This window comes from Eleutherodactylus coqui, chromosome 2, assembly GCF_035609145.1.
Source record: "Eleutherodactylus coqui strain aEleCoq1 chromosome 2, aEleCoq1.hap1, whole genome shotgun sequence".
NCBI lineage: Eukaryota > Metazoa > Chordata > Amphibia > Anura > Eleutherodactylidae > Eleutherodactylus > Eleutherodactylus coqui.
Window position 1 is genome coordinate 126977849 of NC_089838.1, and position 27831 is coordinate 127005679.

Genomic DNA, 27831 nt, shown 5'->3' on the forward strand with positions numbered 1-27831 from the left:
AGTTTTTAGATCTTTTTTCACTGGCTTTTACTTAAGTTTTATTAGGGATAAAAAGCTAGCAAAAATAAGATTTTTTTTACGTTTATAGTTATTTTTTAAAGTTAGTATATTTACACTAAGTACAGGAACAGGCTGCTCATTTTGTTATATAATTTATATAGTTTGGGATTACAAGGCGCATATGACGACAGTTTTGGTTGGCGTTGGGTCATTTTCGTATAAATATATATATAAATATATATATATATTTTTTTTTTTTTGTTTAACTTATATTTGTAATTTTTTTTTTTACCATCTCAGTCCTCCGTGACGTTATATAAGACCTCTGGGGGACATTCACATATATATTTGTTTATTTGACACTTTCCCACTGTAGCTGGGGCATCCATAGGAGCCCCAGTTACAGGGAAGCATCCCCCTATAGTGACAATAGTCACTAGCAGAGCTGATCAGGGTCTCCTAGGACCCTGCAGCTCTGCTGTAGCAGGGGATCCCATTCTTACAATGGAAGTAACAATTCGGCTTTCATTCTTTAGTACATTGTGATCATTAAGCGCTATGTAACTAGGAGCGAAGAAGGCAGAAGAGGTTGAAAAACCCGTTCTCCTCCGGGTCCTCGGCTGTGCCTGTATTTCAGTTGCGTAAAAAGACCACAGGATAGCCTATCTTTGTGTGTATTTACAAGCCCATATAATATATTGCGTAGTTGAAGCACGTAGATATGCTGCGCAGAAACGCGCGCACTTGTGTATATGCTCTGTTTTATGTGCAGCATATTTGGATATAGCGCCTGTGTCCATGCACTCACCAGGTCTGCCCTCTGAGCCAGTGAAGAAGAGCTGTGAGCGCCGCCCAGACCCGCACGTTACTCCTCCGACAGGTGACAGGTAGAGGCTGGCAGTGCTGCGGACATGATGGGTAAATTACACGCTGCCCCCCGACACACAGTCCCCTGTAATTATATCACAGCAGCCCTGGCGCGTCACCGCAAGGAAAGCCGGGAAAACAGGAGGCTAAGGCGCGTTGCTAGGAGACGGCATTACACAGCGAACTGCGTGCCATCTCTACGTGCAAACCGTGACGGCCTGCGTGTCACGCCTCGTTCTGGGTATGGCGGCCGCGCCTCCCAGAGAGTGATCTGTATAGTATCTATAGTGTGTGGTGATAATCTCTGGCTGCTCCGGGAGCCGCAGCCGTCCTTGTCGGTCTACCAGACGCGGTGCGCTGCACGGTACGGCCGCTGCTCCTGTGTGCCGCCACTTCCTAGCCGTGAGGTAACATCCGGGAGGTGGAGCTGCCTGGGGTCTCTAACATGGCGGCCCTCACAGCTCGGGGAGAAGCCCATTGAAGCCTGTGTGTAACAGGAGTGAGCGGTGTGTCCTGAGCCTGGTCTACCGCAGCAGTGAGGAGGAGCTAGTAAGTGCTGTGGGGAGGGCATGTTTACTGGTAGCCACAAGGGGGCAGTCTAATGTACCACAGAGGGGACCCCAAGACTGTGTGGGTGCTGCTGTAGCCTCAGGGTGACCGCCCTTCATCCGCTGGTGAGGGGCTGTTACACACCACCGCTAGTGGTCTAGGCGGACGTAGTGCGTGCTAACCGTAGGCTCACGGCCGTGGTAGAGGAATGTCAGTAAGGCTGCACCGCTTCTTACTGACATGTCGCGTGTACCGAATCTGTAACAGTAGCCATAAGCGCCAGTTGGAAAGACCGCCATCAGAGTGGAGCGCGTGCGCATGTTGGAGTGCGTGCGCCTCTGTAAAGGGGCACAGCTGGCTGCTTGTGGTGGCGGCCCCGGAGATCTGCTGGTCAGGGAGGACTGATCACAATGGTTTACTAAGGCCGCCCTCACACACCGCTGGTTACGGCGCTTCAGACACCGCGCTAAACCCTGTGAAATGCTTCCATTGATTTCAGTAGTGCCTCGCAGATCAGCGTTTGAGCGCCGTCTGCTCTATTTTTAGTGCGTTTTGGCGCTTTTTGCCAACTCAGAGAAGTTTTGCAATTTTTCCAAAACAACTGTTCCCATTCTGCACCGTTCGTCCAGCCTTCCGTCCGCTGTTCTATCCCAACGTGCAGGTAACCGCAGCGCCGTCTGGCTGACCCCGTACACGCACAGGCATGTTCAGAGCACGGAACACGTGGAAGAAAGCGCTGGAGGATCCAGTAGCCGTGACAACCATACGCTGCAGAATCTTTAGGCTAGGGTCACACAGGGCGGATTTTCGTCGGAAATCTTGCGGTTTGGCCGCAGCCAAAACTGCGAGATTTCCGCCGGGAGAACCGCCGCGTTTTAAGCCGCGGCGGCTTTGAAGCGGCCCGGCCGCGCTGCGGCCGGCGCTCCCATAGAGGATAGCGCGGCCGCAGCGAAGAATGGACATGCTGCTTATTTTGAAACCGCGACTGCGGCCGCCGCGGTTTCAACCGGATTTACCGCAGCGGATTAGCCGTCCCGTGTGGACGAGATTTCTGCGAAATCTCATCCACATGGCTGGCTAATCCCGGGATTAGCGGCCGCGGGCGGATCTGCTGCGGCAAAACCGCGGCAAATCCGCCCTGTGTGACCCTAGCCTTAGGCAGGTGTGAAGAAAAAAATGCAGTGAAGTAAGAAGACTTTCAAACATAGAAGTGATAATGGGTTAGTTTTGTCAATTAACAGAATGTTTGGTGCGACCGCCTGTTACCGTCACACAGCGCCAGTTCTAGGTGCTCTTGTACAAAGTCAGGGATTTTGTAGGATTATAGTCAGCTGTACGATTAAGGTATTGTACCAAACGGGGGATAATGATCATTTCACATGTAGGTTTAAATAGTTATCAGAAATGGCTGTGTAGGAGGCTTAAAGGGGTTGTCGGAGTTGTTGTGTATTAAGTAAAACCCTGCTCCCCTGTTATACTATAACTAGCCAGCATATGCTCCCCTGTGATGTTCCCTTTCCTTGTTTGTTTACAGGCTACAGCCAATGACAGAGCTTCAGTCTCAAACATTGAGCTCTGTCATTGGCTGCAGCACCTGTAGCATTCTGTAAGCCTGCTGAGGCAGCCTGTTAATGGGATATCAGAGGGGAGACCCAGAGTGTTATCATGGGACACAGCAGGGAGATGTAATTATATGCTGGTTAGTTATATTATAGAATGGGGTATATATAATATAATTTTGAGGAACAGCCAAACTCTGCTACAGAGATGAGGTTGTGGAAGACAGTTTCATGTCATACGTCATGGCAAGACTGAGCTCAGCAACAAGGTGGTTATACCGCATCAGTAGGGTCGCTCCCAAAGATTTCAAAGTAGACTGCGGTTTCTGTCTGAGCTGTTCAACCTCTTTTGGAGAAGCACAAACCAATGGACAACGTTGAGGACCGTAGACTCGTCGGCCAAGGAAACTTGATGCAGTGAATGAAAGGCACGTCGCGCTTCCTTCTTTTTTGAAATCAGAAGCTGTCCAGCAGTAAGCTCGGAACTGTCAGAAACCAGTGGGACTGGGTGCGCCATCTACTGTTCGGAGGAGTCTGGCCAGAAGTGCTCTTTATGGAAGAATTGCAGCCAAAAAGCCATACCTTCAACTTAGAAACCCGGCGAAGCGACTCGACTGTACATCAAAATAGTCAGTGGGATGCAAAAAAATGTCAGCAGGCGCTCTGGATAGATCAGTAAAAATGTGAAATATTTGGCTGTAACAGAAGGCAGATTGTTTGCTGAAGGTACAGTAATGAGTGTCTGCAGGCAGCAGGGGGGCATGGTGGAGTGGTACAGTAATGAGTGTCTGCAGGCAGCAGGGGGGCATGGTGAAGTGGTACAGTAATGAGTGTCTGCAGGCAGCAGGGGGGCATGGTGAAGTGGTACAGTAATGAGTGTCTGCAGGCAGCAGGGGGGCATGGTGAAGTGGTACAGTAATGAGTGTCTGCAGGCAGCAGGGGGGCATGGTGGAGGTTCCTGGCAAGTTTTTGGCTGCATTTCAGGAAATGGAGTTGGGGATTTGAGTGGGATTAATGGTGTCCTTAATAGTGAGAAATACAGGCAGATACTTATCCATCACACAATACCATCAGGGAGGCGTCTGATTGGCTCCAAATTTATTCTGCAGCAGGACAACAACCCTAAGCACACAGCCAATGTCATTAACAACTATCTCTACCATAAAGAAGAACAGGAGGTCCTGGAACTGATGAGATGGCCCCTATAGAGCCCTGATCTCTATATATCGAGTCTGTCTTGGATTAAGAGACAGAAGGATTTGAGCAAGCCAACATCCAGGAAGATCTGTGGTTAGTTCTTTAAAGGCCGGTCACACCAAATACTGATTTAAATTAGATTTCTCTTTTGTTCGTTCACTCAAGTGTACTAACACTTCTAATTCCTAAAGCATTCTCATTTTGTTCTGCCTGTCTACAACGTCTGCACAGTTCTGTACTTCAGGCCTTATTGGATTCCATATTAAAAACAAAGGGCACACAGAAGATTGCAGCTTATGCAGCCCTGAGGCCTCATGTCCACGGGCGGTTTTCTCACTGCTTATTACGCAGAGTCAATGAAAGTAAGGCCTAGTGCCCACGGCCGTGACGGGCTCCGCAAGCAGAATTCTGCAGCGGAGTCAGTCACAGCACCCCCAGAGAGATGCCATACTTGCCTCCGGATCTGCCGCCTGACGTCCCGCATGCACAGTAGAGCACGTGACGCGGTGGGCGGGGAAGCGTTTTCACTCTATCTTCCCCTGTTCTACAGCGGAAGATAGCGTGACGGACGGCTTCCATTGACTGCAAAGGAAGCCGTCCGCGCGTACGCCCGCGGCAAATAGAACATGTCGCGGGTGATTGTGGGCGCTTTCACTGGGCGGAATTCCACAGCGGAAATCCGCCCTTGGGAATTAGGCCTAAATGGATTTTTGTTGATCCACTCACATGTGTGTATGGTCAATAGAGCATGTTGCGATTTTCTATTTCACATATTACATCCATACACCCCTATTCATCTCTATGGATCTGTGTGAATGTGCACTGCAAACAGTGTTTACACAACCGGTTCCATAAGCACTGCAGGTGAAAATCCATGTTGCTAAGATACATGCAATGAAGTGTTTGAAAAAAAAAAAAGCAGGAATAAGTTGTTTTGTTTTTTTTGTGCACGTATTGAAACACTGTGCCTACTCAGTACATACGTGCACAAAAAACTGCATACGGGATCATACTCAGGGAAAAAGATTGGATACGCAGGGATACACATCATTTTGCGCCTACACCAGTGGACAGAACGCCTTACTCATAGCAAGCAATTGAATACTTATATGTGACTTAGGAATGCAGCACCGGCCAATGAAGTGCATAACAAAAAAGACATCATGGGGTAGAGAAAAAAACACACATTTATTAACGATCAGTCGCCTGTGTGTCCTTGGCTTTTAATATGGAATCCAATAGTACTTTTATTTGTAAATCCCGGAGTATTTCTATGGATACTGGATTTTCCTGTCTGTTTTTCCTGCTGTTATGTTTCCATTTGCAGGCTGAACACTGCAACCGACCATCCCGGCTAGAGATGAGCGAGCGTACTCGGATAAGCACTACTCGCTCGAGTAATTTGGTTTATCCGAGTATCGCTGTGCTCGTCCCTGAAGATTCGGGTGCCGCTGCGGCTGACAGGTGAGTTGCAGCGGGGAGCAGGGGAGAGCGGGCGGGAGAGAGGGAGAGAAAGATCTCCCCTCCGTTCCTCCCCGCTCTCCCCTGCAGCTCCCCGCTCCGTGCCGGCACCCGAATCTTCAGGGACGAGCACAGCGATACTCGGATAAAGCAAATTACTCGAGCGAGTAGTGCTTATCCGAGTACGCTCGCTCATCTCTAATCCCGGCTCATGTTGAGGATGGCAATCTCAGGCCTAGGCTATACCTTGTCACATCAAAAATCTGCTATAGATTTGCTTGCAGAAAACTTAGAGCGTGTTACCGTACAAGAAATTTCATTCACGCTGGAGAGAGAAACCTGCGGTGTAAATTGACCTGCGGTGCAGATTATAAATTCACAATGGGAATTGCAAAACTTTATTTAGGACAACACTACTAAAATATAAAATAAAAGGGAGACAAGACTTAGATATCAATCAGTATGAATACATAGCAGACAATACAACACGGTGTGTAAGAAGTGGCAAAACATAATTATGCGCAAGGCAATAACTCCACGTTACGTAAATATAAGCCCCTTAACGCCTCATGTCCACCCCACCCCTGCACATGCCCAGTGGAGATTTTAAAAATAAAATCTGCTTTCCCGTGGGACCCGCAGCACACCCGGAGTGACAGTTCCAGGTATACTGCAGATCGATGGCTTCCACTGACTTCAATCGAAGCCATCCCTTCGGGATCCGCGGCAACACAGAACAATTAAGCTGTGGGCACCTATGATTGTCTATGCGCGGCTTGAACTGCAGATCATCCGCGGATCCCGGAATTTTAACCCACCCGTGGACATCAGCCCTAAGAGTGAGATATTTGTATTGCTCAACACCTGCAATAAAGTATATACTAGTGAAAAATGTGCCAACAGCAATCCAAGCAAGAGAAGGTGCCTAGTGAAAGTGTTGTGACATTCAGGCACGCCAATTAAAAAACGAACCCCTAAGGCTGTATCGGCACGGGGTACAAAATCTCTCTACAATGGGAAGCCCATGGTTTCCAATGGATTCTTTCAGATAAGCGAAGTTTTGTAGTGAGATTTTGTAGCCTGTGCGGATGTAGCCTAATGATAACCCAAAATGGGAACAAAGATGCACAGACTAAAGTAAAACCATTGCTTGTAGCCTATTTTCTCCATGTGGGGAGCACCTAGTATCCGTGAGGAGATCTATAAGGCCATGCAAGCTTCTCTGGGAAATGTATGCAAATGATGTATAGAGCAATGCCTCTACAGCGCCACCTATAAGGAGGCAGCATTACTGCAAGGTTATGTCAGACCTTTAAACGAGCCTTGTAATATGACTGGGAATATAAGCCAAAGCTGGAGTCTCCTCCAGAAGGAAAATATAACCATGTACAGAGAGCTGTTTCAGGGTTTTTGCCCCTCATCAGTGTGCAGCAGGTTGCTGGGTGAGGGGCTTGTAACTTGTACATGGTTCTGTTCCTTCTGGAGAAGACTCTGGTTTTGGCTTATATCCCCAGTCATGTTACAAGGCCTGTTAAACAGTCTGACATTGACTTGCAGGAATGTTACCTTCAAATGAATGGGAGATGGTACAATGCCTCTAGAGCGCCATTTGTATACTACAGCTGCTATGTATGAGACCCCACAATGTATCTCTGCGTGCAGTAGTGAGCTCCTATGTGTGTGGTCTTAAAGGGGTTTTGTCATTAGAAAAAGAAAAAAAATTCTATACTTACTAATACCAGTCAGCTGCTGCAAAAGCTAATAAAGTCTTGGGGTGCATTAAAAGAAGTATAGGGGCAAGAGATGAGAACATTAGTCTTCCACTATATGTGGCACTTGTCAGGCCTCACATGGAATCCTGCATACAGTTCTGGTCACCGGTGCTCAGGAAAGATGTTGCAGTGCTGGAGGGGGTTCAAAGAAGGGCAACTACATTAATAAACGGAATGGGAGGACTGGAATACCCAGAGAGGCTGTCAAAATTGGGATTATTTACCGTGGAAAAAAGACGGCTAAGGGGCGATCAAATAACTCTGTATAAATACATTAGGGGACAATGCAAGGATCTCTCCCATGATCTGTTTATACCCAGGACTGCGACGGTAACGAGAGGGCATCTGCTACGTCTAGAAGAAAGCAGGTTTCACCACCAACATATAAGGGGGTTCTTTACTGTAAGAGCAGTGAGACTGTTGAACTCTCTGCCTGAGGACGTGGTGATGGCAGAATCTATAGAGGAGTTTAAGAGGACTAGATGTCTATCTAGAGCACTATGATATTACAGGATATAAACATTATTACCAGCAGGGTTGTTGATCTCAAATGTTGATCCAGGGATTACACTGACTGCTATTATGGAGCCAGGAAGAAATTTTTTTCCTCCAAATAAGCTAAACTGGCTCGCTGGGGGGTTCTTTTTTTCTTTTTTGGCTTCCTCTGGACCAACAAAGGGGAGGTTAAACCAGGCTGAACTAGATGGACATTGTCTTCATTCAGCCTAACATACTATGTTATTCCTCCCCCATCAGTCTACTTACCACATCCTCTCCTCACCGATCTTCTCTTGGTTCCTCTAGTCCCCCGGGTCACCTCCCCACAAGCCGGCTGGATCGTTTTCCTGTTATGTAGAGTTCACTTGCTACCGTTTACTTCTTGCCGTATACTATATGAACACTAGCGGTGAGAATCCTGTGTGCTAAAGCAGGCTGCCGAGGATTCAGTATTTCTTGCCAGGCAGTGAATGCTATGTTACAATGGTAGTGACTGCACAAACTGACCTGCGGGAAACATTTTAGCAATCAGACGCTACATCGCCGGAAATAGAAGAATCGGTCAACTTGCGGTGAGGTGACCCAGGAGACTGAAGGAGCCAGGAGAAGATTTAGTAAGGAGACTGACTGGGGAGGAATAGGTAAGCATAGAATTTTTTTTTTTCTTTTTAATGACAGAACCCATTTACGTAACAGCAAAGATAAACGGATCAACTAATAACTAGTACAGGTGTGAAGCACTGAATGGCTAAGCCCACGTCAAACTCCTTATGTCTATAGATATATAACATACCCAGGATTGAATAAAGGATCGTAGGCCGAGCACTGTCCACCTTCTATTCCACAACCGTGATGAATCTATGGTGGCAGGAAATAAACTCAAGTACCCAAACTACACATAGGAAGTGCAGCATCAGAAGGTGGCGTCCACAACTCCATCCATCAGGGTCACTTAATGCACAGCAAATAAAAGCCACAGTGCAAGATAGCTAGGGCAACAGTACAATCACGCAGTGCAAAACCCATGAGTAAAACAGCAGTACTATAACACAAGACATATGCGGCACCATGATTATACAGCCGTATCGGTCAAGATCATTCAGTGCGCATGTATAGGAAGCGCAGCTCATGGCATGAGATTAATGTATGAAACGACAGCTCAGTCAAGCCGATGTGTCAATAAACAAGACTTGGGGCGAAAAAGTTCATGTATGAAACAGCATTACTATAGTAAAATATAAACATGCCACGCAAAGTAATTAAACCCTCAATACATAAAATGTTCTAAATCAGCAGATCCATCCTTCTTTATAACACTTCTGTCCTTTTGGATTTTAGTGTTTCTAATAGTATTGGCCCCAATAAAGAGTTCCTACATTATTTTGGAGTGTGCATGTTTTATGCTGTCGCTGTTTCTTGCAATTCCCAGTGTTATGACACAGGAGGTGCACCTTCTATCGAATACTGAGTACAGCACAACTACTACCGCATGTCCATTTATATTGCAGATTCCATCCTTTTTAAATGAACATGATGAAATCCTCATGTAACGTGGCTATTCAGCAGCGCAGAATGTCACAAGTGGACTTAACCTAAGGCTGGGTTCACATGGGTGGAATTTCCGCATGGAAATTCCGCCTGCAATCTAAAACGTGAAACTAAGGAGCAAAGTGGACGAGATTTGCAAAAAATCTTGTCCACACGCTGCAGACAGTCTCCTGCGGCCAAGCCGCGCTGAAACTGACACACCGTGGGCAATTCAAAGCCGTTGCATGTCAGTTGTATTGCTGTTTCTGCTTGCAGTTCTCCAAACTGGCCAGACAAGCGAAGAGTAACTGTGAATTGTGATAGTAATTGGGATTTGAAGTCAATGGAGGCCGTCTGACCCGCAGCAAATCTGCAATTTACATTGCGGATGGGCTGCAGGTCCCCGCGTCATCACCTAGCAACGATGCAGGAAATACAAATATTTAGAAAAAAATTTGTACTGCGCAAAATCTGAGTCTTCAGGTTATTGCGCATGTGCTCTCCCATAGACTAGTATAGTAGAGCCATGTGTAGGGGAACCTTTAAAAGAATCAAGTTTTCATGCTCTACGTGATCTTCACTGGTTGACAGTGTTGAATCACAGTAGTGGGCAAGTATAAATAATACGTCATCCGGCTCCCTGTACATAACTCAAGGCCCTTTTACACGGGATTGATTATCGTTAGTAGTTGTTCAAAACCCAGTGCTCCCGTAGGAGTTTGAACAATAGTCCCGTGTAGGGCCTCATGTCCACTAGCAAAATTAAATTGCAGATTCCGCGGGTGAAATTTTGCCCATAGGAATATCATTGGCCATCTGCAGTCAATTAAATTGAATTTTGCACCTGCAAATGGCATATTAATCAATTTTGCGTTTTTCGCACGAGAAAAACGCAGCATGCTCCATTTTAGTGCGGATTCCATGCGGATCGGCCACATTGCTATCTATAGGTGGGGATATCCGCATGCAAGAAGAAAAAAAAAATTTAAAGCAAATCCGCGTGGAATCTGCAGCAGATTCTGCGCGGATTGTATTTTTCAAGTGGACATGAGGCCTAAATGCATGCAGAGACCCAATGACTGAGCGAGAATTGTTCAGTTTCTGCATGTAGAAAGCTAAACAACTGGCTGTACCGTGTAAGTAGCAGCTGTTCAGTACTGAACGACTGCCTGCTTACAGTGAACTAAGAGGGGCGGGGGAAGAACTCTCCTCCAGCTGCGCTGCCAGCGATCCAGCGACACTCACTCCTGTGTAACAGCACAGCAGCGAACTTCACTGGGACGCGCCGTCGTTTGCCTGACAGTTCGTCACGGGTAAATGGGCCTTTAGTTTATGGCGCCGTGGGGATGTGACAGGTTCCCTTTAATCCTACATGATAAGATATTGTGGATTTTCATCCTAAAGTATGTGGATGAAGTAACTGATAGTGTTTGGGCGTTGGGCACTATGGTGCCAAGTTCTGAAAACTGTTCTATAAATCCTGCCGTTAATTTTAGGACTCTTTCTTTCCTTTACGTCTTTCTCATCTCTAATAATTGGTCAGCATCATAAAATTGCTGCTGTTCGCCTCTGTTGTATAGCGTGATGGATCTTTTACTTGGCCGCTCTCGTTTCGTGCAACGTTTCTGGACCCACAATTAACTTTTGACTTCAGAAAAAGAGTTTGTTTCTTCAAGTTGCTGTCATGTGAATGTGCGGTCTTATGTTAGGGTCAATTATAGTTTGTGAACAATGAATTCATAGTGTGTGCCGGGCTGAGAACATGTACTGTGAGGGGGAATTAACAGCTGGCCTCTTGCAACATTTAGGAAGTTTTAGTTTAGTTCTTATACATGTCAGGAAATGTATCATTAGTGTCACGGGATGCGTGTCTACGAACATGGTGCAAAGTGCTGGAGCACGTGGCATTATAAATTAGGTGCAAGTCACTAGGTATGTTGTATACTTTCATTACATCACCTCGTGACCGGCATACATTTACACCACTTCATTAAATGTCACACATCTTATGGTTCCTCTTAGCCATGTCCTTATTCTAGACTGTTCTAAAACTATGATGGCAGATATAAGATTTCTAAAACACAATACCTTTAATGTATATCATGTATTTTTGCCTATTATGTACACTTTTTTTTATTTTTTTCCCCCAACTTCGGCCTCATTTTGTTTAGTTATCTCCCAGCGTAGTATAGCAGATTTATCCATACTGTCGTAAAGTAAGATCAGGCTTCATGTAATAAACCTAAAAGGTTTTTTTTTTTTTTTAAAGTAATTTAAAAAATTGTGGAGAGGACAGGAAATGGTTAATACTTGCTGCTCTGATCTTGTTTGGCGGTTGCTTACTTGGCTGTATCAGTGGCAGTCTTGAAACGTATACCGCCGAGGATAGTGATTGGCTGCAGCTGTTGTGTATACAGAACGGCATCTCTGCAGCCAAGTAAAGAAAGCCTGGCAGGATGGACTGGAGCAGTGGTGCTGGAGCGGCGAAAGGTCGTTGCGATTTAGTATGATTTAGCTTTTTATTTTTGACTCTCCTCATTAAAAAAATATAATTTGGAGGACCCCTTTAACATGGGTGATGTCTGCAGCGACCAACTGTTGCAGTCAGTGCAATGGCCATTAAAAACATCAGGAATGCACATATCCAGCTGCCTATTTGTTTGAACTCCTTACCAAGGTTGTTCTGCTGGCGAAGGGGAATGTGTTGCTGAGGTCAAACATTCTAGAAATTGGTGTAGGTCTCTGCAGTTGGATCACCACCAATCTAACACATCCAGTTTGATAGGTGATACCAGTTTAAAGGGGTTCTGTCATTAGAAAACAAAAATTCTATATTTGCCTGTTCCTCCCCTCCACACCCCGTCAGACTTCTTACCGCATCTTGTCATCGCCGATGTAGTTCAGTCTCCTGCAGTCCCCTGGGTCACCTCACCTCCAGCCGGCCAGTTGTTCTTCTTTCGGTGACAAAGCATTCATTCTCTGCAGTCTCCTTGCAGGGCAATGTATCCAGTCACTAGTGACGTAGCTATTGCAGAGACTGCGCATGCATGCTGTCTCTCTGCAATAGTATGTGAACTTTCGCGGCGAGACAGCGTGCATGTGCAGTCTCTGCAATAGATCGTCATTCCTTTCTAGGCAGCGAATGTTACCTCACTTGTACACGTAACCTACACTGACCTACAGGAAGAAGAATGCATCATACCAAGAAGAGGATCCGGCCGGCTGGCGGTGAGGTGACCCGGGGGACTGGAGAATATCAGCAAGGAGAAGATGCAAATGGCGTGAGGAGGAATAGGTAAGTATTTGATTATTTTTTTTTATGGCTGAAATACTCCTTTATGTCTAACAAGCCTCCGTACATCTGATGTTTATGGAGCAGGCTCGGGAGATGTGTCCGCTCCATATACGGCAGGTATGGGCTATCTTTGATAGCTGACACCTGGATAAATCGGGTACAATCACAGACAACTATAATCCCAGCCGATAACCGTTTTAGATGCCTTTGTTAGTTTTGGCAGCGGCATTTAAATGGCCCGACAGAGGAAGAAAACAAGATCAGGAGGTGCCGTTCGGATACCTTGGAAGCTTGGAGTTTTGTGAAGGCCTCCAGGGATGTCATAGATTTTTGCCTATTAAACCCTGCCTGTGGTCACCCCCCCAGAAAAAACTAAATAAAAAACGATCAAAATGTTGTATGCACCCCAACATGGTGCCTAAAGAAACTGCAGCCTGCCCTGCAAAAATAAGCCCTCTCATAGGCACATCAATGAGCATAATTATGTTGGTCAGAAAGTGATAAATGTTTTTTTTTTTCAAGTTAGTACAACAAAAGAACCATAACGTTTGGTTTTGCTGTAATTGTACGGACCCACACAGAGAATAAAGTTATGTCATTACTGAACTATGTACACTGCATAAAAAATGTTGCAATTACTTTTTTTTTTTTGTTTAATCTTATTTTGAAGTTTTTGAGCGTTCTTCGTTACATTGTGCAATACTTTAAATCATGGCTATGGAGTCAGATTCCCATTTTGGTGGAGTTGGTAAAAATGTACTGATTTTGACTTATTAAACTATATATATTTTTTATACTTAATAGATTTTATAAATATGGTATATTTCATATATATAACAGTACAGAATTTGTTGCAGATTTCTTTTCATGGGAGTTTAGGAAAGTTTTGAAATGTCCAGTAAATATATCTTTTATTCATCCAAACCCCTATTTATCAAAAACATTGATAACTGGAATGTGGAAGCAGCTACAGAAAATGAGTTATTCGCTTTGCTCTACAGTAGACAAAGTATCCTTAGGCTGTTTCTTGAGGGCTTTTAGTTGAGATGAATTGGTGCTGCACTATCTGCACATGCTCAGTAGTGAGGCTCCTCTACAGACCTCAGGAATCATAAAAGTGATAAAAAAGCCTGATGCTACCATTTAAAATTTCTCTCTTGAAAAAAACATGAGTTATATATGAAGGAGGCAATGTCTGGGGAAACATTATTCAGAGGTTTAGCTTACTGACTCCACAGCCCTGCTTTAGGGCTAGTGTCTACAGACAGATTATCGCTACGCAATTCGCGGTCAGACACCCGTTGCGAATTCCGCAGAAATGTCTGTCCATAGACATGCTATGGTAAACTATTCTCCCATGCTCACAAGATGAAGTTAACTGCGATTTTCTGCTCGGGGGGGGGGGGGGGGGGAGAATTGCAGCCTGTTCCATTCTGTGTGGAAAATCGCACGGACGGCTTCCATTGCAGTCAATGGAAGCTGTCCGTCTCGCAATACTTCCACTGTGAGCACAGCAGAAGTATCGTGAGAATCCGTGTCACGGCCCAGCGCTGGCGCGTCATGCACTGCGCATGCGCACCGACTCGCAGCAGATCCAGGGAGGTGAGTATAGGGTCTCTGGGGAAAGTGCTGGATCTGATTCTGTTGCGATATTTTGCATGCGGAATCTGACCCGGCCGTGGGCATGAGGCCTTCAATGGTACCATTGAAAAAATACAATTCTTCCTACAAAAAACAAGCTCTTGTAGAACTGCTGACAGAAAAAAGCTATGAGTTTTATTTTGAAAGTAGGAATGAAAGAGCAAAAAAAAACAAAAAACAAGAAAATGACTGGTCATTAAGGCGTTAAATACTTGGGATTCTGAATTGGGATTTATGTTGTTTGAATAATTTACCCATATAGTTAGTAATTCTACGTTATTTGCGTTTCAGTGACTTAGGTCCCAAGAAGGATCTCAAGAAGATGGCTGAAATTACTATAAAAGAAATAGGAGTATTGTCATGTGTTGTAGCATTGTGTTATTGGAACAGTCTCTTCTGTGGATTTGTTTTCGATGATGTGTCAGCAATTCTGGACAATAAAGATTTGCATCCCACAACACCCATAAAGAAGCTCTTCCAAAATGACTTCTGGGGGACACCGATGTCTGAGGTTAGTTTGACAGTTCCTACTATTTAAAATATTTTAAAGTGCATTGCTTGGTTAGAGTTCTGGATGACAACCCCAGGGTCAGCTCGGAGCCATGTGCAGGAGCAGCCAGAGCCCCCTGTGTCTTTCCCCTGTTGGATCGTGGTGTGGTGTGTCTGTATTTTTTTGTTTGGTTTCATTAAACTCCAGCTTATAAAAAATTTCATTAAACTACATTAGATTCAAACAGAAGAAGGCTCACTATGCTTCAAAACCCAAATTCTCATCCTTATCATTGAGGGATGCAGCTGAAGACTTTGGGTATGCCTACTGCCACTAGGAGCCGGACGCTAAGCAGGAAACGATTAGCTCCTCTTGTTAGCTAGACCCCTCCTGCAGCCACCAATCTAACTAGTTTTAGCTTGGTGTCTGTAAGATGCAGACTCCACGATGTTCTCGACGGTCCTCCTCTTAGATACAGGGAGGCAGGACCCTCTGCCTGTTACCCCAACGAGGACAACAAGCAGAACTAAGTTAATTGTGCTGTTGTTTGTCCTAACCTCAATAACAGGAGGCACAGCTGAGCATTAACCCCTTGAGTGGCACGCCCGGAAATGTTCCGGGACGAGCTCCACTGCTCATAGTGACATAGCCCGGAAGATTTCCGGGCTATGTATCACTATGGGAGCTGCAGAGCACAATGCCACAAGCGGTGACAGTGTGCTCTGCCTGCACAGACCCACAGAGAACAAAGCAAGGGCGTTGAAAAACCAGCAGAAGATATTGCCGATATGTCGGCAAACTCCTGCACTGGTTTGTTTACAGGTTGCCATAGAGACCATCGGCTTGTCAGAAGCAAGCCGATGGTCTCTGTGGCAGGGAGAGCTGGTTCTTGGCTGTGAGAGGACAGCTAGGTACCTGCTCTTACAGCAGAGATCAGAGAAAACCTCCGATCTCTGCTGTGTTAACCCTTTACATGCTGCAGTCTATGTGACTGCAGCATGTAAAGGGCTGTCACCATCGGACCCCCGGCTGTGATCAGGGGGTCCTGATGGGTCCCTGTGGAAGTCCCCTAAAGGGACAAAAAAAAAAAAAAAAAAAGGAAACAAATTATAAAAAAATACTAAAAACACTTGTCTCCCTTTACTTTGTAAAAAATCAAAAATACAATCACACATGTGGTATCCATGCGTCGTAATGACCCAGAGAAGGAAGTTAATACATTATTTAACCCCTTAATGACACGGCCCCTTTTTTTATTTTTTCCCCATTTCTTTTTTTCCTCCCCCCTGTTTAAAAAATCACAACTTGTCCCACAAAAAACAAGCCCTTATATGGCCATGTCAATGGAAAAATGAAAAAGTTATGGCTCTTGAGACGCAACTGCAAAATTAGTTGAAATTCAATGATTACACCATTTTAAAAAACCTGCCCTGGTGGGCACGACAGGGTGGTAGGAAACCCGCCACTCAAGGGGTTAAAGGGGTTGTCCCGCGCCGAAACGGGTTTTTTTTTTTTTTTAACCCCTCCCCCGTTCGGCGCGAGACAACCCCGATGCAGGGGTTAAAAAAACAACCCGCACAGCGCTTACCTGAATCCCGGCGGTCCGGCGTCTTCATACTTACCTGCTGAAGATGGCCGCCGGGATCCTCTGTCTCCGTGGACCGCAGGGCTTCTGTGCGGTCCATTGCCGATTCCAGCCTCCTGATTGGCTGGAATCGGCACGTGACGGGGCGGAGCTACACGGAGCCGGCATTCTACACGAGCGGCCCCATAGAAGACTGCAGAAGACCCGGACTGCGCAAGCGCGGCTAATTTGGCCATCGGAGGGCGAAAATTAGTCGGCTCCATGGGAACGAGGACGCCAGCAACGGAACAGGTAAGTATAAAACTTTTTATAACTTCTGTATGGCTCATAATTAATGCACAATGTACATTACAAAGTGCATTAATATGGCCATACAGAAGTGTATAGACCCACTTGCTGCCGCGGGACAACCCCTTTAACATGCACATGACCCTCCATCTATAGTCCCTCCCCCCCCCCTTTAACCAGATCAGTCCCTGCCTACTTAAAGGCAAGCAAGAATGTGGCATACACTGCTGGAACTAAGGAATCCGTGTCCTTCTCTATCCTAGGAGGTAAGTTGCTATTTTCTCTGTCAGACAAATTCTGGATCTGAAGAAGTTGAACCAGAATGTAAAAGTCCGACATTTTCGCATGGAATCACTAAGATCTGTCACTGCCTCCATGGAACCGCAGAAGTTTCTGTCATCCATCGACATCATGGATACTGCAATACAGAAGAGGATGTGGGACCAACGTCACCCATTCTAGCAATCGGTGCAGGTTTTAGCAGTCAGGACCCCCAACTGTTTCCTCACCCTCCTTTCAGCGTAAGCCCCGTATGTGACATGAGGAGTGGGAGCATTTGTACTTTCCTGTTCCAGAGAGGTGGGGAAGCCCGCCTGGTAGCGCTGTCCTGGAGGCTAAAGGAAAATCTTTTTACCGGTATGTGTAATCATCCTTATTTAGTCATGGAAAGGGTAAAATTAAAGTTTTTAATATGCCAGAATTAAGTTATAATATTGTTATAGCGCAAAAGAGACAAAGCCAAAATAGGATTGGGAATTGTGCAATCAAATTTCTGATGAAGAGATCATATAATACATTTTCCTGTGTTCTTGCCACAAATTAAGAAATCACATGGAAATACTCATCCTAATGAAGTTGTAGTAATTCTTCAGTTATCGCTATTTCTGATCTGTCTCCACCAATGTCCAATAGGGACTACGCAGAATAATAGGCCTTTAAGCTGCAAACTGAACTTGGCAGGCACTTCCCCATGAATCTTCTGGCTAGGACTTCTTCTCATAACCTCTGAGCTTTCCAAAGCAATTTCAGATGTTAACACTGGGGTTGTTGATTTGACTAACCAAGTCTGATATCTAACAAATGTGTTCAAAACGTAAAGGGGTTGTGCCAAGACCAAATGTTATCCACAGGATAGGGAATATCTTTTTGATCAGTGAAGTGGAACCGTCACCAATCCTGGGAATGGGGTCCCAAAGGTCACTGAATAGAGTCGCGGTTGCGCATGTGTGCTGCTGCTTCATTTATTCCAATGGGAGCACCTGCAGAGTTCAAGCATACGGTAATCTTTGGCATTCCCATGGAAATGAATGAAGCAGCAGGACACATGTATGACCACTGCTGCCATAAACTCCTGTTCTAACTGCCTATTTATTCTAACTTAATTGCCTATTTCAATAAATAGAAGCATGTTTTTCTGTGCGTATAGTGTCCCAACGCAAAAAGTATAATAAAATGGGCACGTGCAAATGCACAAGCTCATTGCATAAACGCGCATTAATGCACTTACACCCGTGTGACACCGTCCCAAAGGGAACTTGTCATCAGTTCAACAGCTATTAAACCCCCTACTCTGATAAAAAGAATGATGTTGATGAACATTTCTAAAGTTATGTTCTTACTTACTGGGCGAAGCATAGCTCTAAGCTGAAGGTATTTACATTTCCTGTGCTCGCATGCTAATTACTGCCAAGGGTCCGGTGGGCAGCCCAGACTATCACTGGTGAGCTGCCTGGACTGTCTATCCAGGCCTGCATACCTCCCCTAACACCACTCCTCTTTGCTACTGTGATGTTCACGTCATCAGTGTGGCGATCAAACGCTCACAGTACCAGGAGCCCCATGACCTGCGCATGTGCATTCCATTTGTCCATCTTGTGGGCAGACTCGGTAGACTGAACTGCACATGCGTCTGTGCTGGGAGCTCCCAGCACATACATGAATTTGATCACACATTGATGACATGGAGGATGTCCACGTCACAGTAGCAGAAAGGGGTGGCGAGAGGGTCTTGCCTGCCCACCAGACTGCTCGGTGGTAATTTGAATGCAGTCCAGGAAATGTAAATACCCTGATTGTATATCTAATTTTGTTAACCACTTAAGGAGCATACCCTTTTTTTTAATGGATTTTACCCATGTGGTGGTTTAACTGCCCTATTTTTTTTTTTTTTTTCCTACAGATACCAAAATTATTTTTGCTTCTCTCCCCCCCCCCCCCCCCCGTGACTTATAGGGCTATATATATATATATATATATATATATATATATATATATATATATAAAATATCTTTTTCGCTGACTTTCTTTTAGCTTTTATTGTTTTTGTCTTTTGTTAACTTTTTTTTTTTTTTAATTCGTATATTTACGCTAAGATAAAATATGGAATGGGTTCCTCGTTTTGTTTCATACGTTTTGATATATACTATGTATAGTTTTGGATTACAGGGTGCATACAGGCATTGTTTTGGTTGAGTTTGGCTTTGGGTTATTCTTTTTTTTTTTTTTTTTTTTTTTTTTTTTTTTTAGGTATATATTTTTATTTTGTTTTATTTATTTATTTATGTAATTATTTTATTTTACGGTCTGTGTCCCCCTTGACGTCATATAAGACCTCTGGGGGACATTCACTTGTTTGTTTGTCTTTTTGTTTTTATTTATTTTACACTTTTCCACTCAAGCTGGGGCATCCACGGGAGCCCAAGTTACAGGGGAAACCCTCCCTCTGTAGTTTATAGTCACTGACTAACGATTTGCGTTATACTTCAACTTCCAAGTTATACTTCCACTTTTACTTCTTGGTAGATGGCGCTCATTGAGCGCTGTGTACTGGCATAAGGAGAAGGCAGAAGGAGTAAAAACCCACTCCTGCCTTCTCCTTAGGGTTCTCCGCTGTGACTAACCGCTGACGAACCAACCTGCTTCTGATTAATTGCAGAAGCAGGGGCTTTAATCCCCTGCTGTATTTTTACTATCGGTTGGAATCAAAGCCCAGGATCAAGCGCCGTAAATTTACTGTGCTTGGTCCTTAATGGGTTAAGGGTATGCTTCGCCCAGAAAGTCTTAACATAATCACTATAAATGTGCGTTATATCATTGTTCTATCGGTGTAGGGAGTTAAATGGCTGTAGAACTGATGACGGGGAATACAAGGTCAGAAAATGATCTATTGTAGAAATCAAGTTTTTATGTTAAACGTATTTTTGGTGTTTTGTCTTTTTTTAATTTTAATAAAATTTCTATGTCATTATATATAGAAATCCTAAAATCCTTCACTTTTCACACTATATATCGGACAGCACACAGACTGGTGTGAATGGGCTGTCCGATGCACTACTGTACCTCAGGCATTACTGGCAGTTGTGCCCGTGTGCACCTACCTGTAATCATTTATCTGCTATCTGCAGTATATACTAGTTTCAACAATTCAATAAGTTCTTGATCCAATCATGTCTTCCTTTTTACATTTTAGGAGAGGAGTCATAAATCCTATCGTCCTCTTACAGTCCTGACGTTTCGACTGAATTATCTGTTCAGTGAACTGAACGCAGTTTCTTATCATCTTCTCAACCTTTTCCTTCATGCCGTGGTGTGTGTGATTTTTCTTAAAGTTTGTAAACTGTTTTTGGACAACCGAACCAGCCTGATTGCTGCCCTGTTGTTTGCTGTACATCCAATACATACTGAGGCTGTAAGTATGAGAAATACATGAAAGTGGCCATATTAATCCTAATTAGAATTTGTATTTGTTTAATTATGTTAATTCTAAAATTGTTGCATTAATTTAGTAAAATCTATGAACAACGAAGTGGTATATTTTAAAGGTGTTGACCAGCCCAACTCTTGGTCCTGATTTGACATTGAGCATAGACAGATGCCATTACATGCTCGGTGGGACAACTGTGGAGAAAAAAGTCCATTACCCAGCAAGTATTGTGTGGATTTCCTATTCTGACCTATAGAACACGAAACTTACTAGATATCAGATGATTGTTGTTTCAGCAACTGTCCTGCCCTGTGTGCAGCGGTATCTATCCACACCTGATGCCCTTTCAAATGGCAGAGAGGGGGAAGAATTACGTTTTTTTTTCTTAGTTTTTATTACGATTTTAAGAGGTTACAGAATAGGAAAAAAAATTGTGTAAAAAGATTAATAGTAGTACAAATATATAAAATGGACAGAAAGCTAAACTGTCTGCAAAGTTGTTTAATGCCATTCATATTAATCTAACAAAATATATCCAAGGTTATGCATTCTCAAATATTGATACAGATGACTAAACTGGCCGAAGAAAAGATATTCCATTAAACCAATTTGCAAAGTAATATATATGAAAAAAAGAACAAGGAACAATTATAACCAGAGGAATAGGAGAGAAGAAAGGGAAAGTGAAGAGAGGGAGACAATGGAAAGAAATGAGGAGAGGAGACCACAACACACTAGGCCCTCCCAATAGCCTACCAGTGAAAGAGTTCATCTTGATCCCTGAAAGCATTCCATCCCAGTCATGTTCTGAGAAAGTTGTCCTGACTTCCTGGACTGTCAGCTAGAATATCTTCCATTCTCCTTAAATAGTTATACCTCTAAGGCTTCATATCCATAGGCAAGTTAGATTTCGCATTTGGAAGCCCACAGCTGAATCTGACCCTGTCTATGCCCGAGGACCCTGCGTATCTGTCCGGGTCTTCTTTTTTCTGTACTGCAGAAGTGCTGTCCGTCGCACATGCGCAGTACAGTATTGTTTTTATTTTTTTTAAACCGCTTTCCTGAGGAATCTGCGGCCCGTCCGCACTGTCAACTGCGAACGGGCTGTGGATCGGACGACTTCCATTGACTTCAATGCAAGCCATCTACACTGAATCCACACTAAAATGGAGCATGCTGCGATTTGTTTTCCACATGCGGAATCCGAAAAACAAGTCTGCATGTTTTAATTTAGGTGCAGACGCCCATGCTTCCCTATGGGTGGCTTGAATTGCGGATCTTCTGCAAATCAAATCCGCCTGTGGCATTAGGCCTAATGCTGGTGGCACAGGAGACTTCCAGTGTCTTAGGATAACTGTTCTGGCAGCTGTGGGGAAAAAAACAAAAAAGCCCTCTTTTTAAAGATGAGAATGAGCCAGAGACAATCAGCTATGGCGTGCCCAGGAGTTTATTAAGGTGCTAAAAAATGTAAAAGGCATTCCAACCGGATATGCAGTATTGTCCTAGGAGCATTCATACACTGCCAGCATAGGTCGGACACAGACGGGAGCACCCTATGGAGTAAGGTGGGGCACCTGTGCCACTGTCAGACTTTTATAATTCTTCTGTGCTAAGCATGCCAAGGGAAGTTTGTGAGGGGAGCAGCTTTGAGGACCGTAGCAATATTTCAAGAAGCGTTTTATTTAACCATAGCAAGTAGCGCCCTCCAAGTAAAATAATTCGGCCAAGACACTCGCCCCTCTGGACAGAGGCTCTTAAGTAATACCAAGGGAGGAATGTTAAAGAACCTGTCAATGATGAGCTAAACAACTAAGTGTTAAGCCATACTAAAAAATAAGCAGTTCACACCACCGGAGGAAACTGGGATAATCAAATATGGGCATAAGGGTTCCTGGCCTACTGGAGATATTGGCAGATTGGATGACCCTAACCAATACTCTCAAACTGCTGAGTAAGGAAAGGGACATGAAGCGTGTGTCTAAATTCTGAATCAAGCCAAGCCATGGATGTTAAAGGGAACCTGTCACGTCCCAACAGCAATATAAACCTAAGTCATGGTACAGTTAGGAGACGTGACAGGGAGCCAGGTGATGAAGTTTTGTTGTTTTTGTATTTTTTTTAATATTGGTTCTCTGGGTGCATACTGTGCGGCATTCCTTCTCTAATCATTTCGGAGTCGCGTGTGATGTCCTAACCTCCATTCTTTGACGTAGAATCTCTGCTGTAGCTGGTCCTTGACATCTCCACACTACATCTGGTAGTTTACTGACAGAATTGTATTCTTCATGTGCTTTTTCCAAAAACACTTTCCCCTCTGAGTAATTTCTCTCCTTACCATTTCCATAGAAGTTAAATACAGTGAATTTGAGCAGCATTTTTTAATGTATTTGTTCGAAGTGCTTGTTTAGTCACTAAGTTCACCAGCAGAGGGTGCCTGAAGTCTTGCAGAAAATGGTTTGCCCTGACGTATCCTGCAAATTCTGGTTCTTTTATTAAATTGATCAGTGATGTAAGCGGTGTCTGCAACATATAATGTTACTTACTTAGAACTCAGAAACTAGTAGAATCTTAGTATCATGTCACCTGTTGTACATGTCATCCTCTATGTGTAAAGGGTCTTTTACATGGTGTGATCATAGTGCTGAAAATTGCTGTACAAGCAAATGTTGTCAGTCATTGTCCAACATAAATGTGTAGCGATTGCACGATCGGTGCGAATTGGCCGATTTTTGCCATTGACTGAATCCCATTTTTTTCTGATTTTTACCTGGTGTTTTCTAATTTCAGTATGTAGTGATAACATGTGTTTTCCCTTTCCATCTACGTAATCTTATCAGTGTTAAATCTCATTTTCCACTTTTCTGGCCAAGCCCCCAACGTATCCAGACTTCTGTGCATCTGTGTACTACCCCCTCTTGCATTATACTGTTTCAGATCATCTGCAAATATTGATATTTCACCGTTCTACAAGGTCATTAATGGCTGCTATGACTTTTTAGTCACCGTCGGGACCTAATGGTATAATTAACTGACAAGATGCAATTTGACACCTGCTAGTGTTAAAATACTGCATGGTATGGTGATGCCAATGTGACCATAGTCTAATGTAAATACTCTGATAAGAATGGTCGACTTTATTGCTCTCCACAGCACCGTGCCACCCTACATTGCTTCCCTCATCTCAGTCCACCACCCAACCCGCGCCCTCCGCTCTGCTAACGAAATCAGACTAAGCACCCCCTTCATTCAAACGCACCTCTTCAGGGAGGCATACCATATCCCCTAAACCAAACCCCTCTGTACTCCCCCATGATAGCATGCTCCCTGCCCTACTGACTGTAACCCTGCTAACCGTAACCAACCATCCCCGGCAATCATACCGATTCAGCCACTATACGGCCTGACCATTGTCTATGTGTATAGCCTCCCTCACCTCGCTATACATTGCACATCTCCAGCCCCTTTACCTTCTGTATCACCCCATTACTTGTAGTATGTAAGCTCGTTGGAGCAGGACCCTCACCCCTACTGTTTCCATCAAACGATTACTACATGTAATGGGAGAACAGAAACAAAACCACTGTCTTGTAAGCGCTGTGGAATCTGTTGGCGCTATATAAATAAATATTATAATTTCTCTCTAATTATACTGAATAGTAGAAGACCTGGCACACAGGATATGTGCTAATGAAGAATTAGCTATAATCAATTCATAGAAGCTCTGATGTTTTGAAACCTATTTGGGCCACCTTTAAACATTAGGATTCCAAAAAATGATCAGGGGATATCTCCAGGGAAATGCTGTTTTCATTCAATAGCAACCGTAAAAGAAGAAATGTGATAAAGTTGCAAAAAAAGAAAATTAAAACTTATATGGGAAAGATGGGAAAAACCTTTAAAAAACTATAAACAACAGTGACAGAATTGCAGATTGTTAATCTTGCCTCTAGAAAAAGAATGGAATAAAAAAAGTTATCAAAATTAGGTTATAGGTGCCATTAAAAATATTTGTCCCACAAAAAATGAGCTCATATGAGAGGTTGTTTTTTGTGGGACAAGTATTTTTTGTGTTGCTGGAAAAAATGAAAAAGATTCGGCCCTAGAAATCCAGCAATGGGGGGGGGGGGGGGGGGGACTGAAAGATTAGTTGATCATTAAGGTCCAATCCACCTTTGGTACTAGGAGGGGTTAATCCATTTTCTTTTTGTATTACTCTTGAATGACATTTTGGGGGCTTCCACTCTACTTACCAGTCTTTCATAGAATTCTGATTTCAACATACAATATTCTCAACATCTGGTGGTCGTCCTGGAGCCAATATTGTAAATTGGGGGACCACTGTAATTTATAGACTCCTCTACATCACTGAGCTACATAGGCAAGTGGAGCAGACTACTCAAGATATGCAATGATGATAAAAGATGTTACTTGGGTATAGATTGGGGTTATGTTGTAATTGTAAGGCTGGCTTCAGACTGGCGAAGAAATCGGGCAAGATTTGTGTGTTGTGAGACGCATGAATATGAACATGACTCTTTTGAATGGGGTCATACACGGGAGCAATTAGTTCCTGTATTGTACCGCCATCCGGGAAACAAAGTGCGGTATAGTTTCTCTTTTGTGCGTGCTTTTGCAATGCATCTCCTATTGTTTTCAATGGGTTCGTGGGCAGTATCGTACTGCGTGCTCGGTGCAGGCAATGCAAGGTCTCCCCATTGAAAAGCATGGGAGAAACTCCATGATCAGCCGCGGTGATATTAATACTAAATAGGAGAGCTTTAAATCTACTTTGGTTAAATATACTGCAAATTATATTCCTATAGGAAGTTTAAACAGCTGAAATTAAACCCTACGTGGCTTAAACCAATGTTGACAGGGCAAAATGACAAAGAAGACCTTTTAAAAATATACCATATATACTGTAGTATAAGCCTAGTTTTTCAGCACATTTTTTAATGCTAAAAAAAACCCTTGGCTTATACTCGAGTGGGTTAAAATTAAACAACAAACCCCCCCCCCCAATACTCGCCTCCCAGCCGGTGTCTGAGTCCCTGGCGCAATGGTCTCCCTGGCGGTGCGGCAAGCTGCTCGAGAATTCTCCTCGCTGTCATCTCCATGCTCAGCTTGGAATTCCCCCGCCTTCAATGCTGTGTAGGTAAGCACTGTGATTGGATTGAGGGCCAGCCAATCACAGCCATTCAGCGATGTCATCCACTGAATGGCTGTGAACGAGCGCCGTCGCTCGATCATTCACAGTGATTCAGTGTATGACAAAACTGAATGGCCGCGATTGGTTTATCGAGCGCTGGCTTTGATTGGCTAGCGCTCGATCCAATTACAGCTCTTACCTACACAGCCCTGACGAATTCTCAAGCAGCTTGCCGCACCTCCGGGGGAGACCATTGCGCCGGGGACACAGACGCCGGCTGGTAGGTGAGTATTGCATCTTTTCTTTACCTAGTATATACCCAAGTATAGCTAGGTTTCTACTCAAGTCAATAAGTTTTTACCAGTTTTTTGTGGTAAAACACATTGACTCAGCTAATACTCAAGTATATACGGTAAGTTAGTTTTAGACTGAGAATTACAAAATTTATAAAATCTTTAAAAAGGGAATGCAGTTGGCTAAAATGTAAAAGGAAAGGCAGGTGGGAATGAAATTAACCCCCCCCCCCCCCCCCCCCCAAAAAAAAATAATAATAATAATTATTCAACTATAAAAATACAAAGGACAGAACATGTAGAACCCCTAAGTAATGGTAATGGGGTTGATGACTAGAGGTCAAGAGAAGACCGTTACTAAATGGGTTCTTTTAGCTTTTTATAGGCAAAACAACAGAGAATGACTGATGTAGGAGGTGCCAGTGGGGTTTTCATCAACTAATATACTTTGAAGGGTTTAACTTTTTTTTTGCGAAAAGTAGGCTGCCCATGTAAACGTAGCCTATACTCTCCCATCTTGGCTCCCTGCTGCTCTAGTGCGGCACCTCCGGTCACCCTACTGGGTCTGTGTTTACAAGCTGCAGTCTACTGTTAAGGTCTGGGATTGGGTACAGCAGCCTATAACGTCCCATAAATGGGCTGACTGCAGCCTTTCAGCACAGACACGGTGTGGATACCGGAGCTAGACTTGTGGGGACCTGCAGAGCTGACGAAAGGGAAAAAACCCTCAGGAAAACCCCTTTAGTGACTGAATGTAGATGGCGTATACTCCAAACTAAGTGAAATAAAGTAAATGTGAGCAAGGCTGCAGTTTTAGATGAGTTACACTCCATAATTAGTAAAGTCGCTGCCCCTCTGTCTTTTTAAAATTATTTAAAGATTCTCTCGTGACTGGCATAGTGCCAAGGGACCTAGGCAAGGCAAATGTGCCGCTTTTAAAAAGGGTTCTAGGTCTTGGGCAGGTTTTTATAGACCATTAAGCATGACATATATTGTGGGAAAATGTTTGAGGGCCTCTGAAGGGAGTATGTGATAGAAAATATTAAAAGTGATAACCAACTCCATTTTACTATTGGCACAAGTTGTCAGACTGACCTGACTTGTTTTTTATGAAGACGTAGGTAGATGCCTGGACAAGAGGGCAGCTGTGGACTAAATATTTTTGAACTTTGAGAAGGTGTTTGATACAGTACTACCCCCTATAATTAAAAGGGGGTTATTTAGTTTATAATAATTGATGGCCTATCCCTATAGGCTAACTATATCTGATCGGTGGGGGTTCAACTCCCAACACCCCTGCAGATAAGCTTTGTAAAGGGGCTGCGGTGTTCCTGTGACTCCTGTGGTCTTTGCAATGTATACATCAGTTTCTGTTCTGGTTAGTATTCGGAGCACCTTCATTTTTAGGCCTCATGTCCACGGGGAAAATCAGGCCCGCTACGGATTCTCCATGGAGAATCTGCAGCGGGTCCCTCCTGCCCTGCGGACATGAGCGCTGAAAATAACAATTACTCACCTCTCCGCACGCTCCGGATCTTACCTTCTTCGGGGCTTGATCTTCTCTCCGTCGCGGCCGGATCTTCTTTCTTCGGCCCGGCGGATGTGCACGGCACGCCGGTTGCGTGCCGCACGCATGCGCCGGCCCGAAGAAGAAAATGATCCGGCCGCGACGGAGAGAAGATCAAGCCGCAAAGAAGGGAAGATCCGGAGCAGGTGAGTATATTCTGATTTTAGGTCTCCCGCGGATCCGGACGGCTTCCATAGGCCTCAATAGAAGCCTGCGGGAGCCGTCCGCGCGGGAGACCCGCACCTAAATGGAGCATGTCCATTTTTTCATGCTTCATTTTTTTTTATTTTTTAAATTCACTTTTATTGACCATCCACGGGTATTTAATACCCGCGGGTGGTCAATGCATCCCTATGGGGTGCGGATCCGCGTTCGGGTGATCCGCTGCGG

At 44.3% G+C, this 27831-nt stretch overlaps 2 protein-coding genes across 3 annotated transcripts in view; one reads left to right on the forward strand and one right to left on the reverse strand.

The window, feature by feature from the left end:
• The window catches only part of CEP290 (centrosomal protein 290), a 199310-nt gene extending 198202 nt beyond the window's left edge, over positions 1-1108 (reverse strand). For both annotated transcript variants that reach the window (XM_066591495.1, XM_066591494.1), the window contains exon 1: positions 809-1108. The gene's annotated coding sequence lies outside the window, so the exon portion shown is untranslated. The remainder of the gene's footprint in view (positions 1-808) is intronic.
• Positions 1109-1156: 48 nt separating this feature from the next.
• Positions 1157-27831, forward strand: part of TMTC3 (transmembrane O-mannosyltransferase targeting cadherins 3) — a 56480-nt gene continuing 29805 nt past the window's right edge. The window contains exons 1-3 of the mRNA XM_066591496.1: positions 1157-1416; positions 14658-14877; positions 20199-20417. Of these exons, the coding sequence (XP_066447593.1) occupies positions 14689-14877; positions 20199-20417 (408 nt within the window). The 5' untranslated portion in view covers positions 1157-1416; positions 14658-14688. The remainder of the gene's footprint in view (positions 1417-14657; positions 14878-20198; positions 20418-27831) is intronic.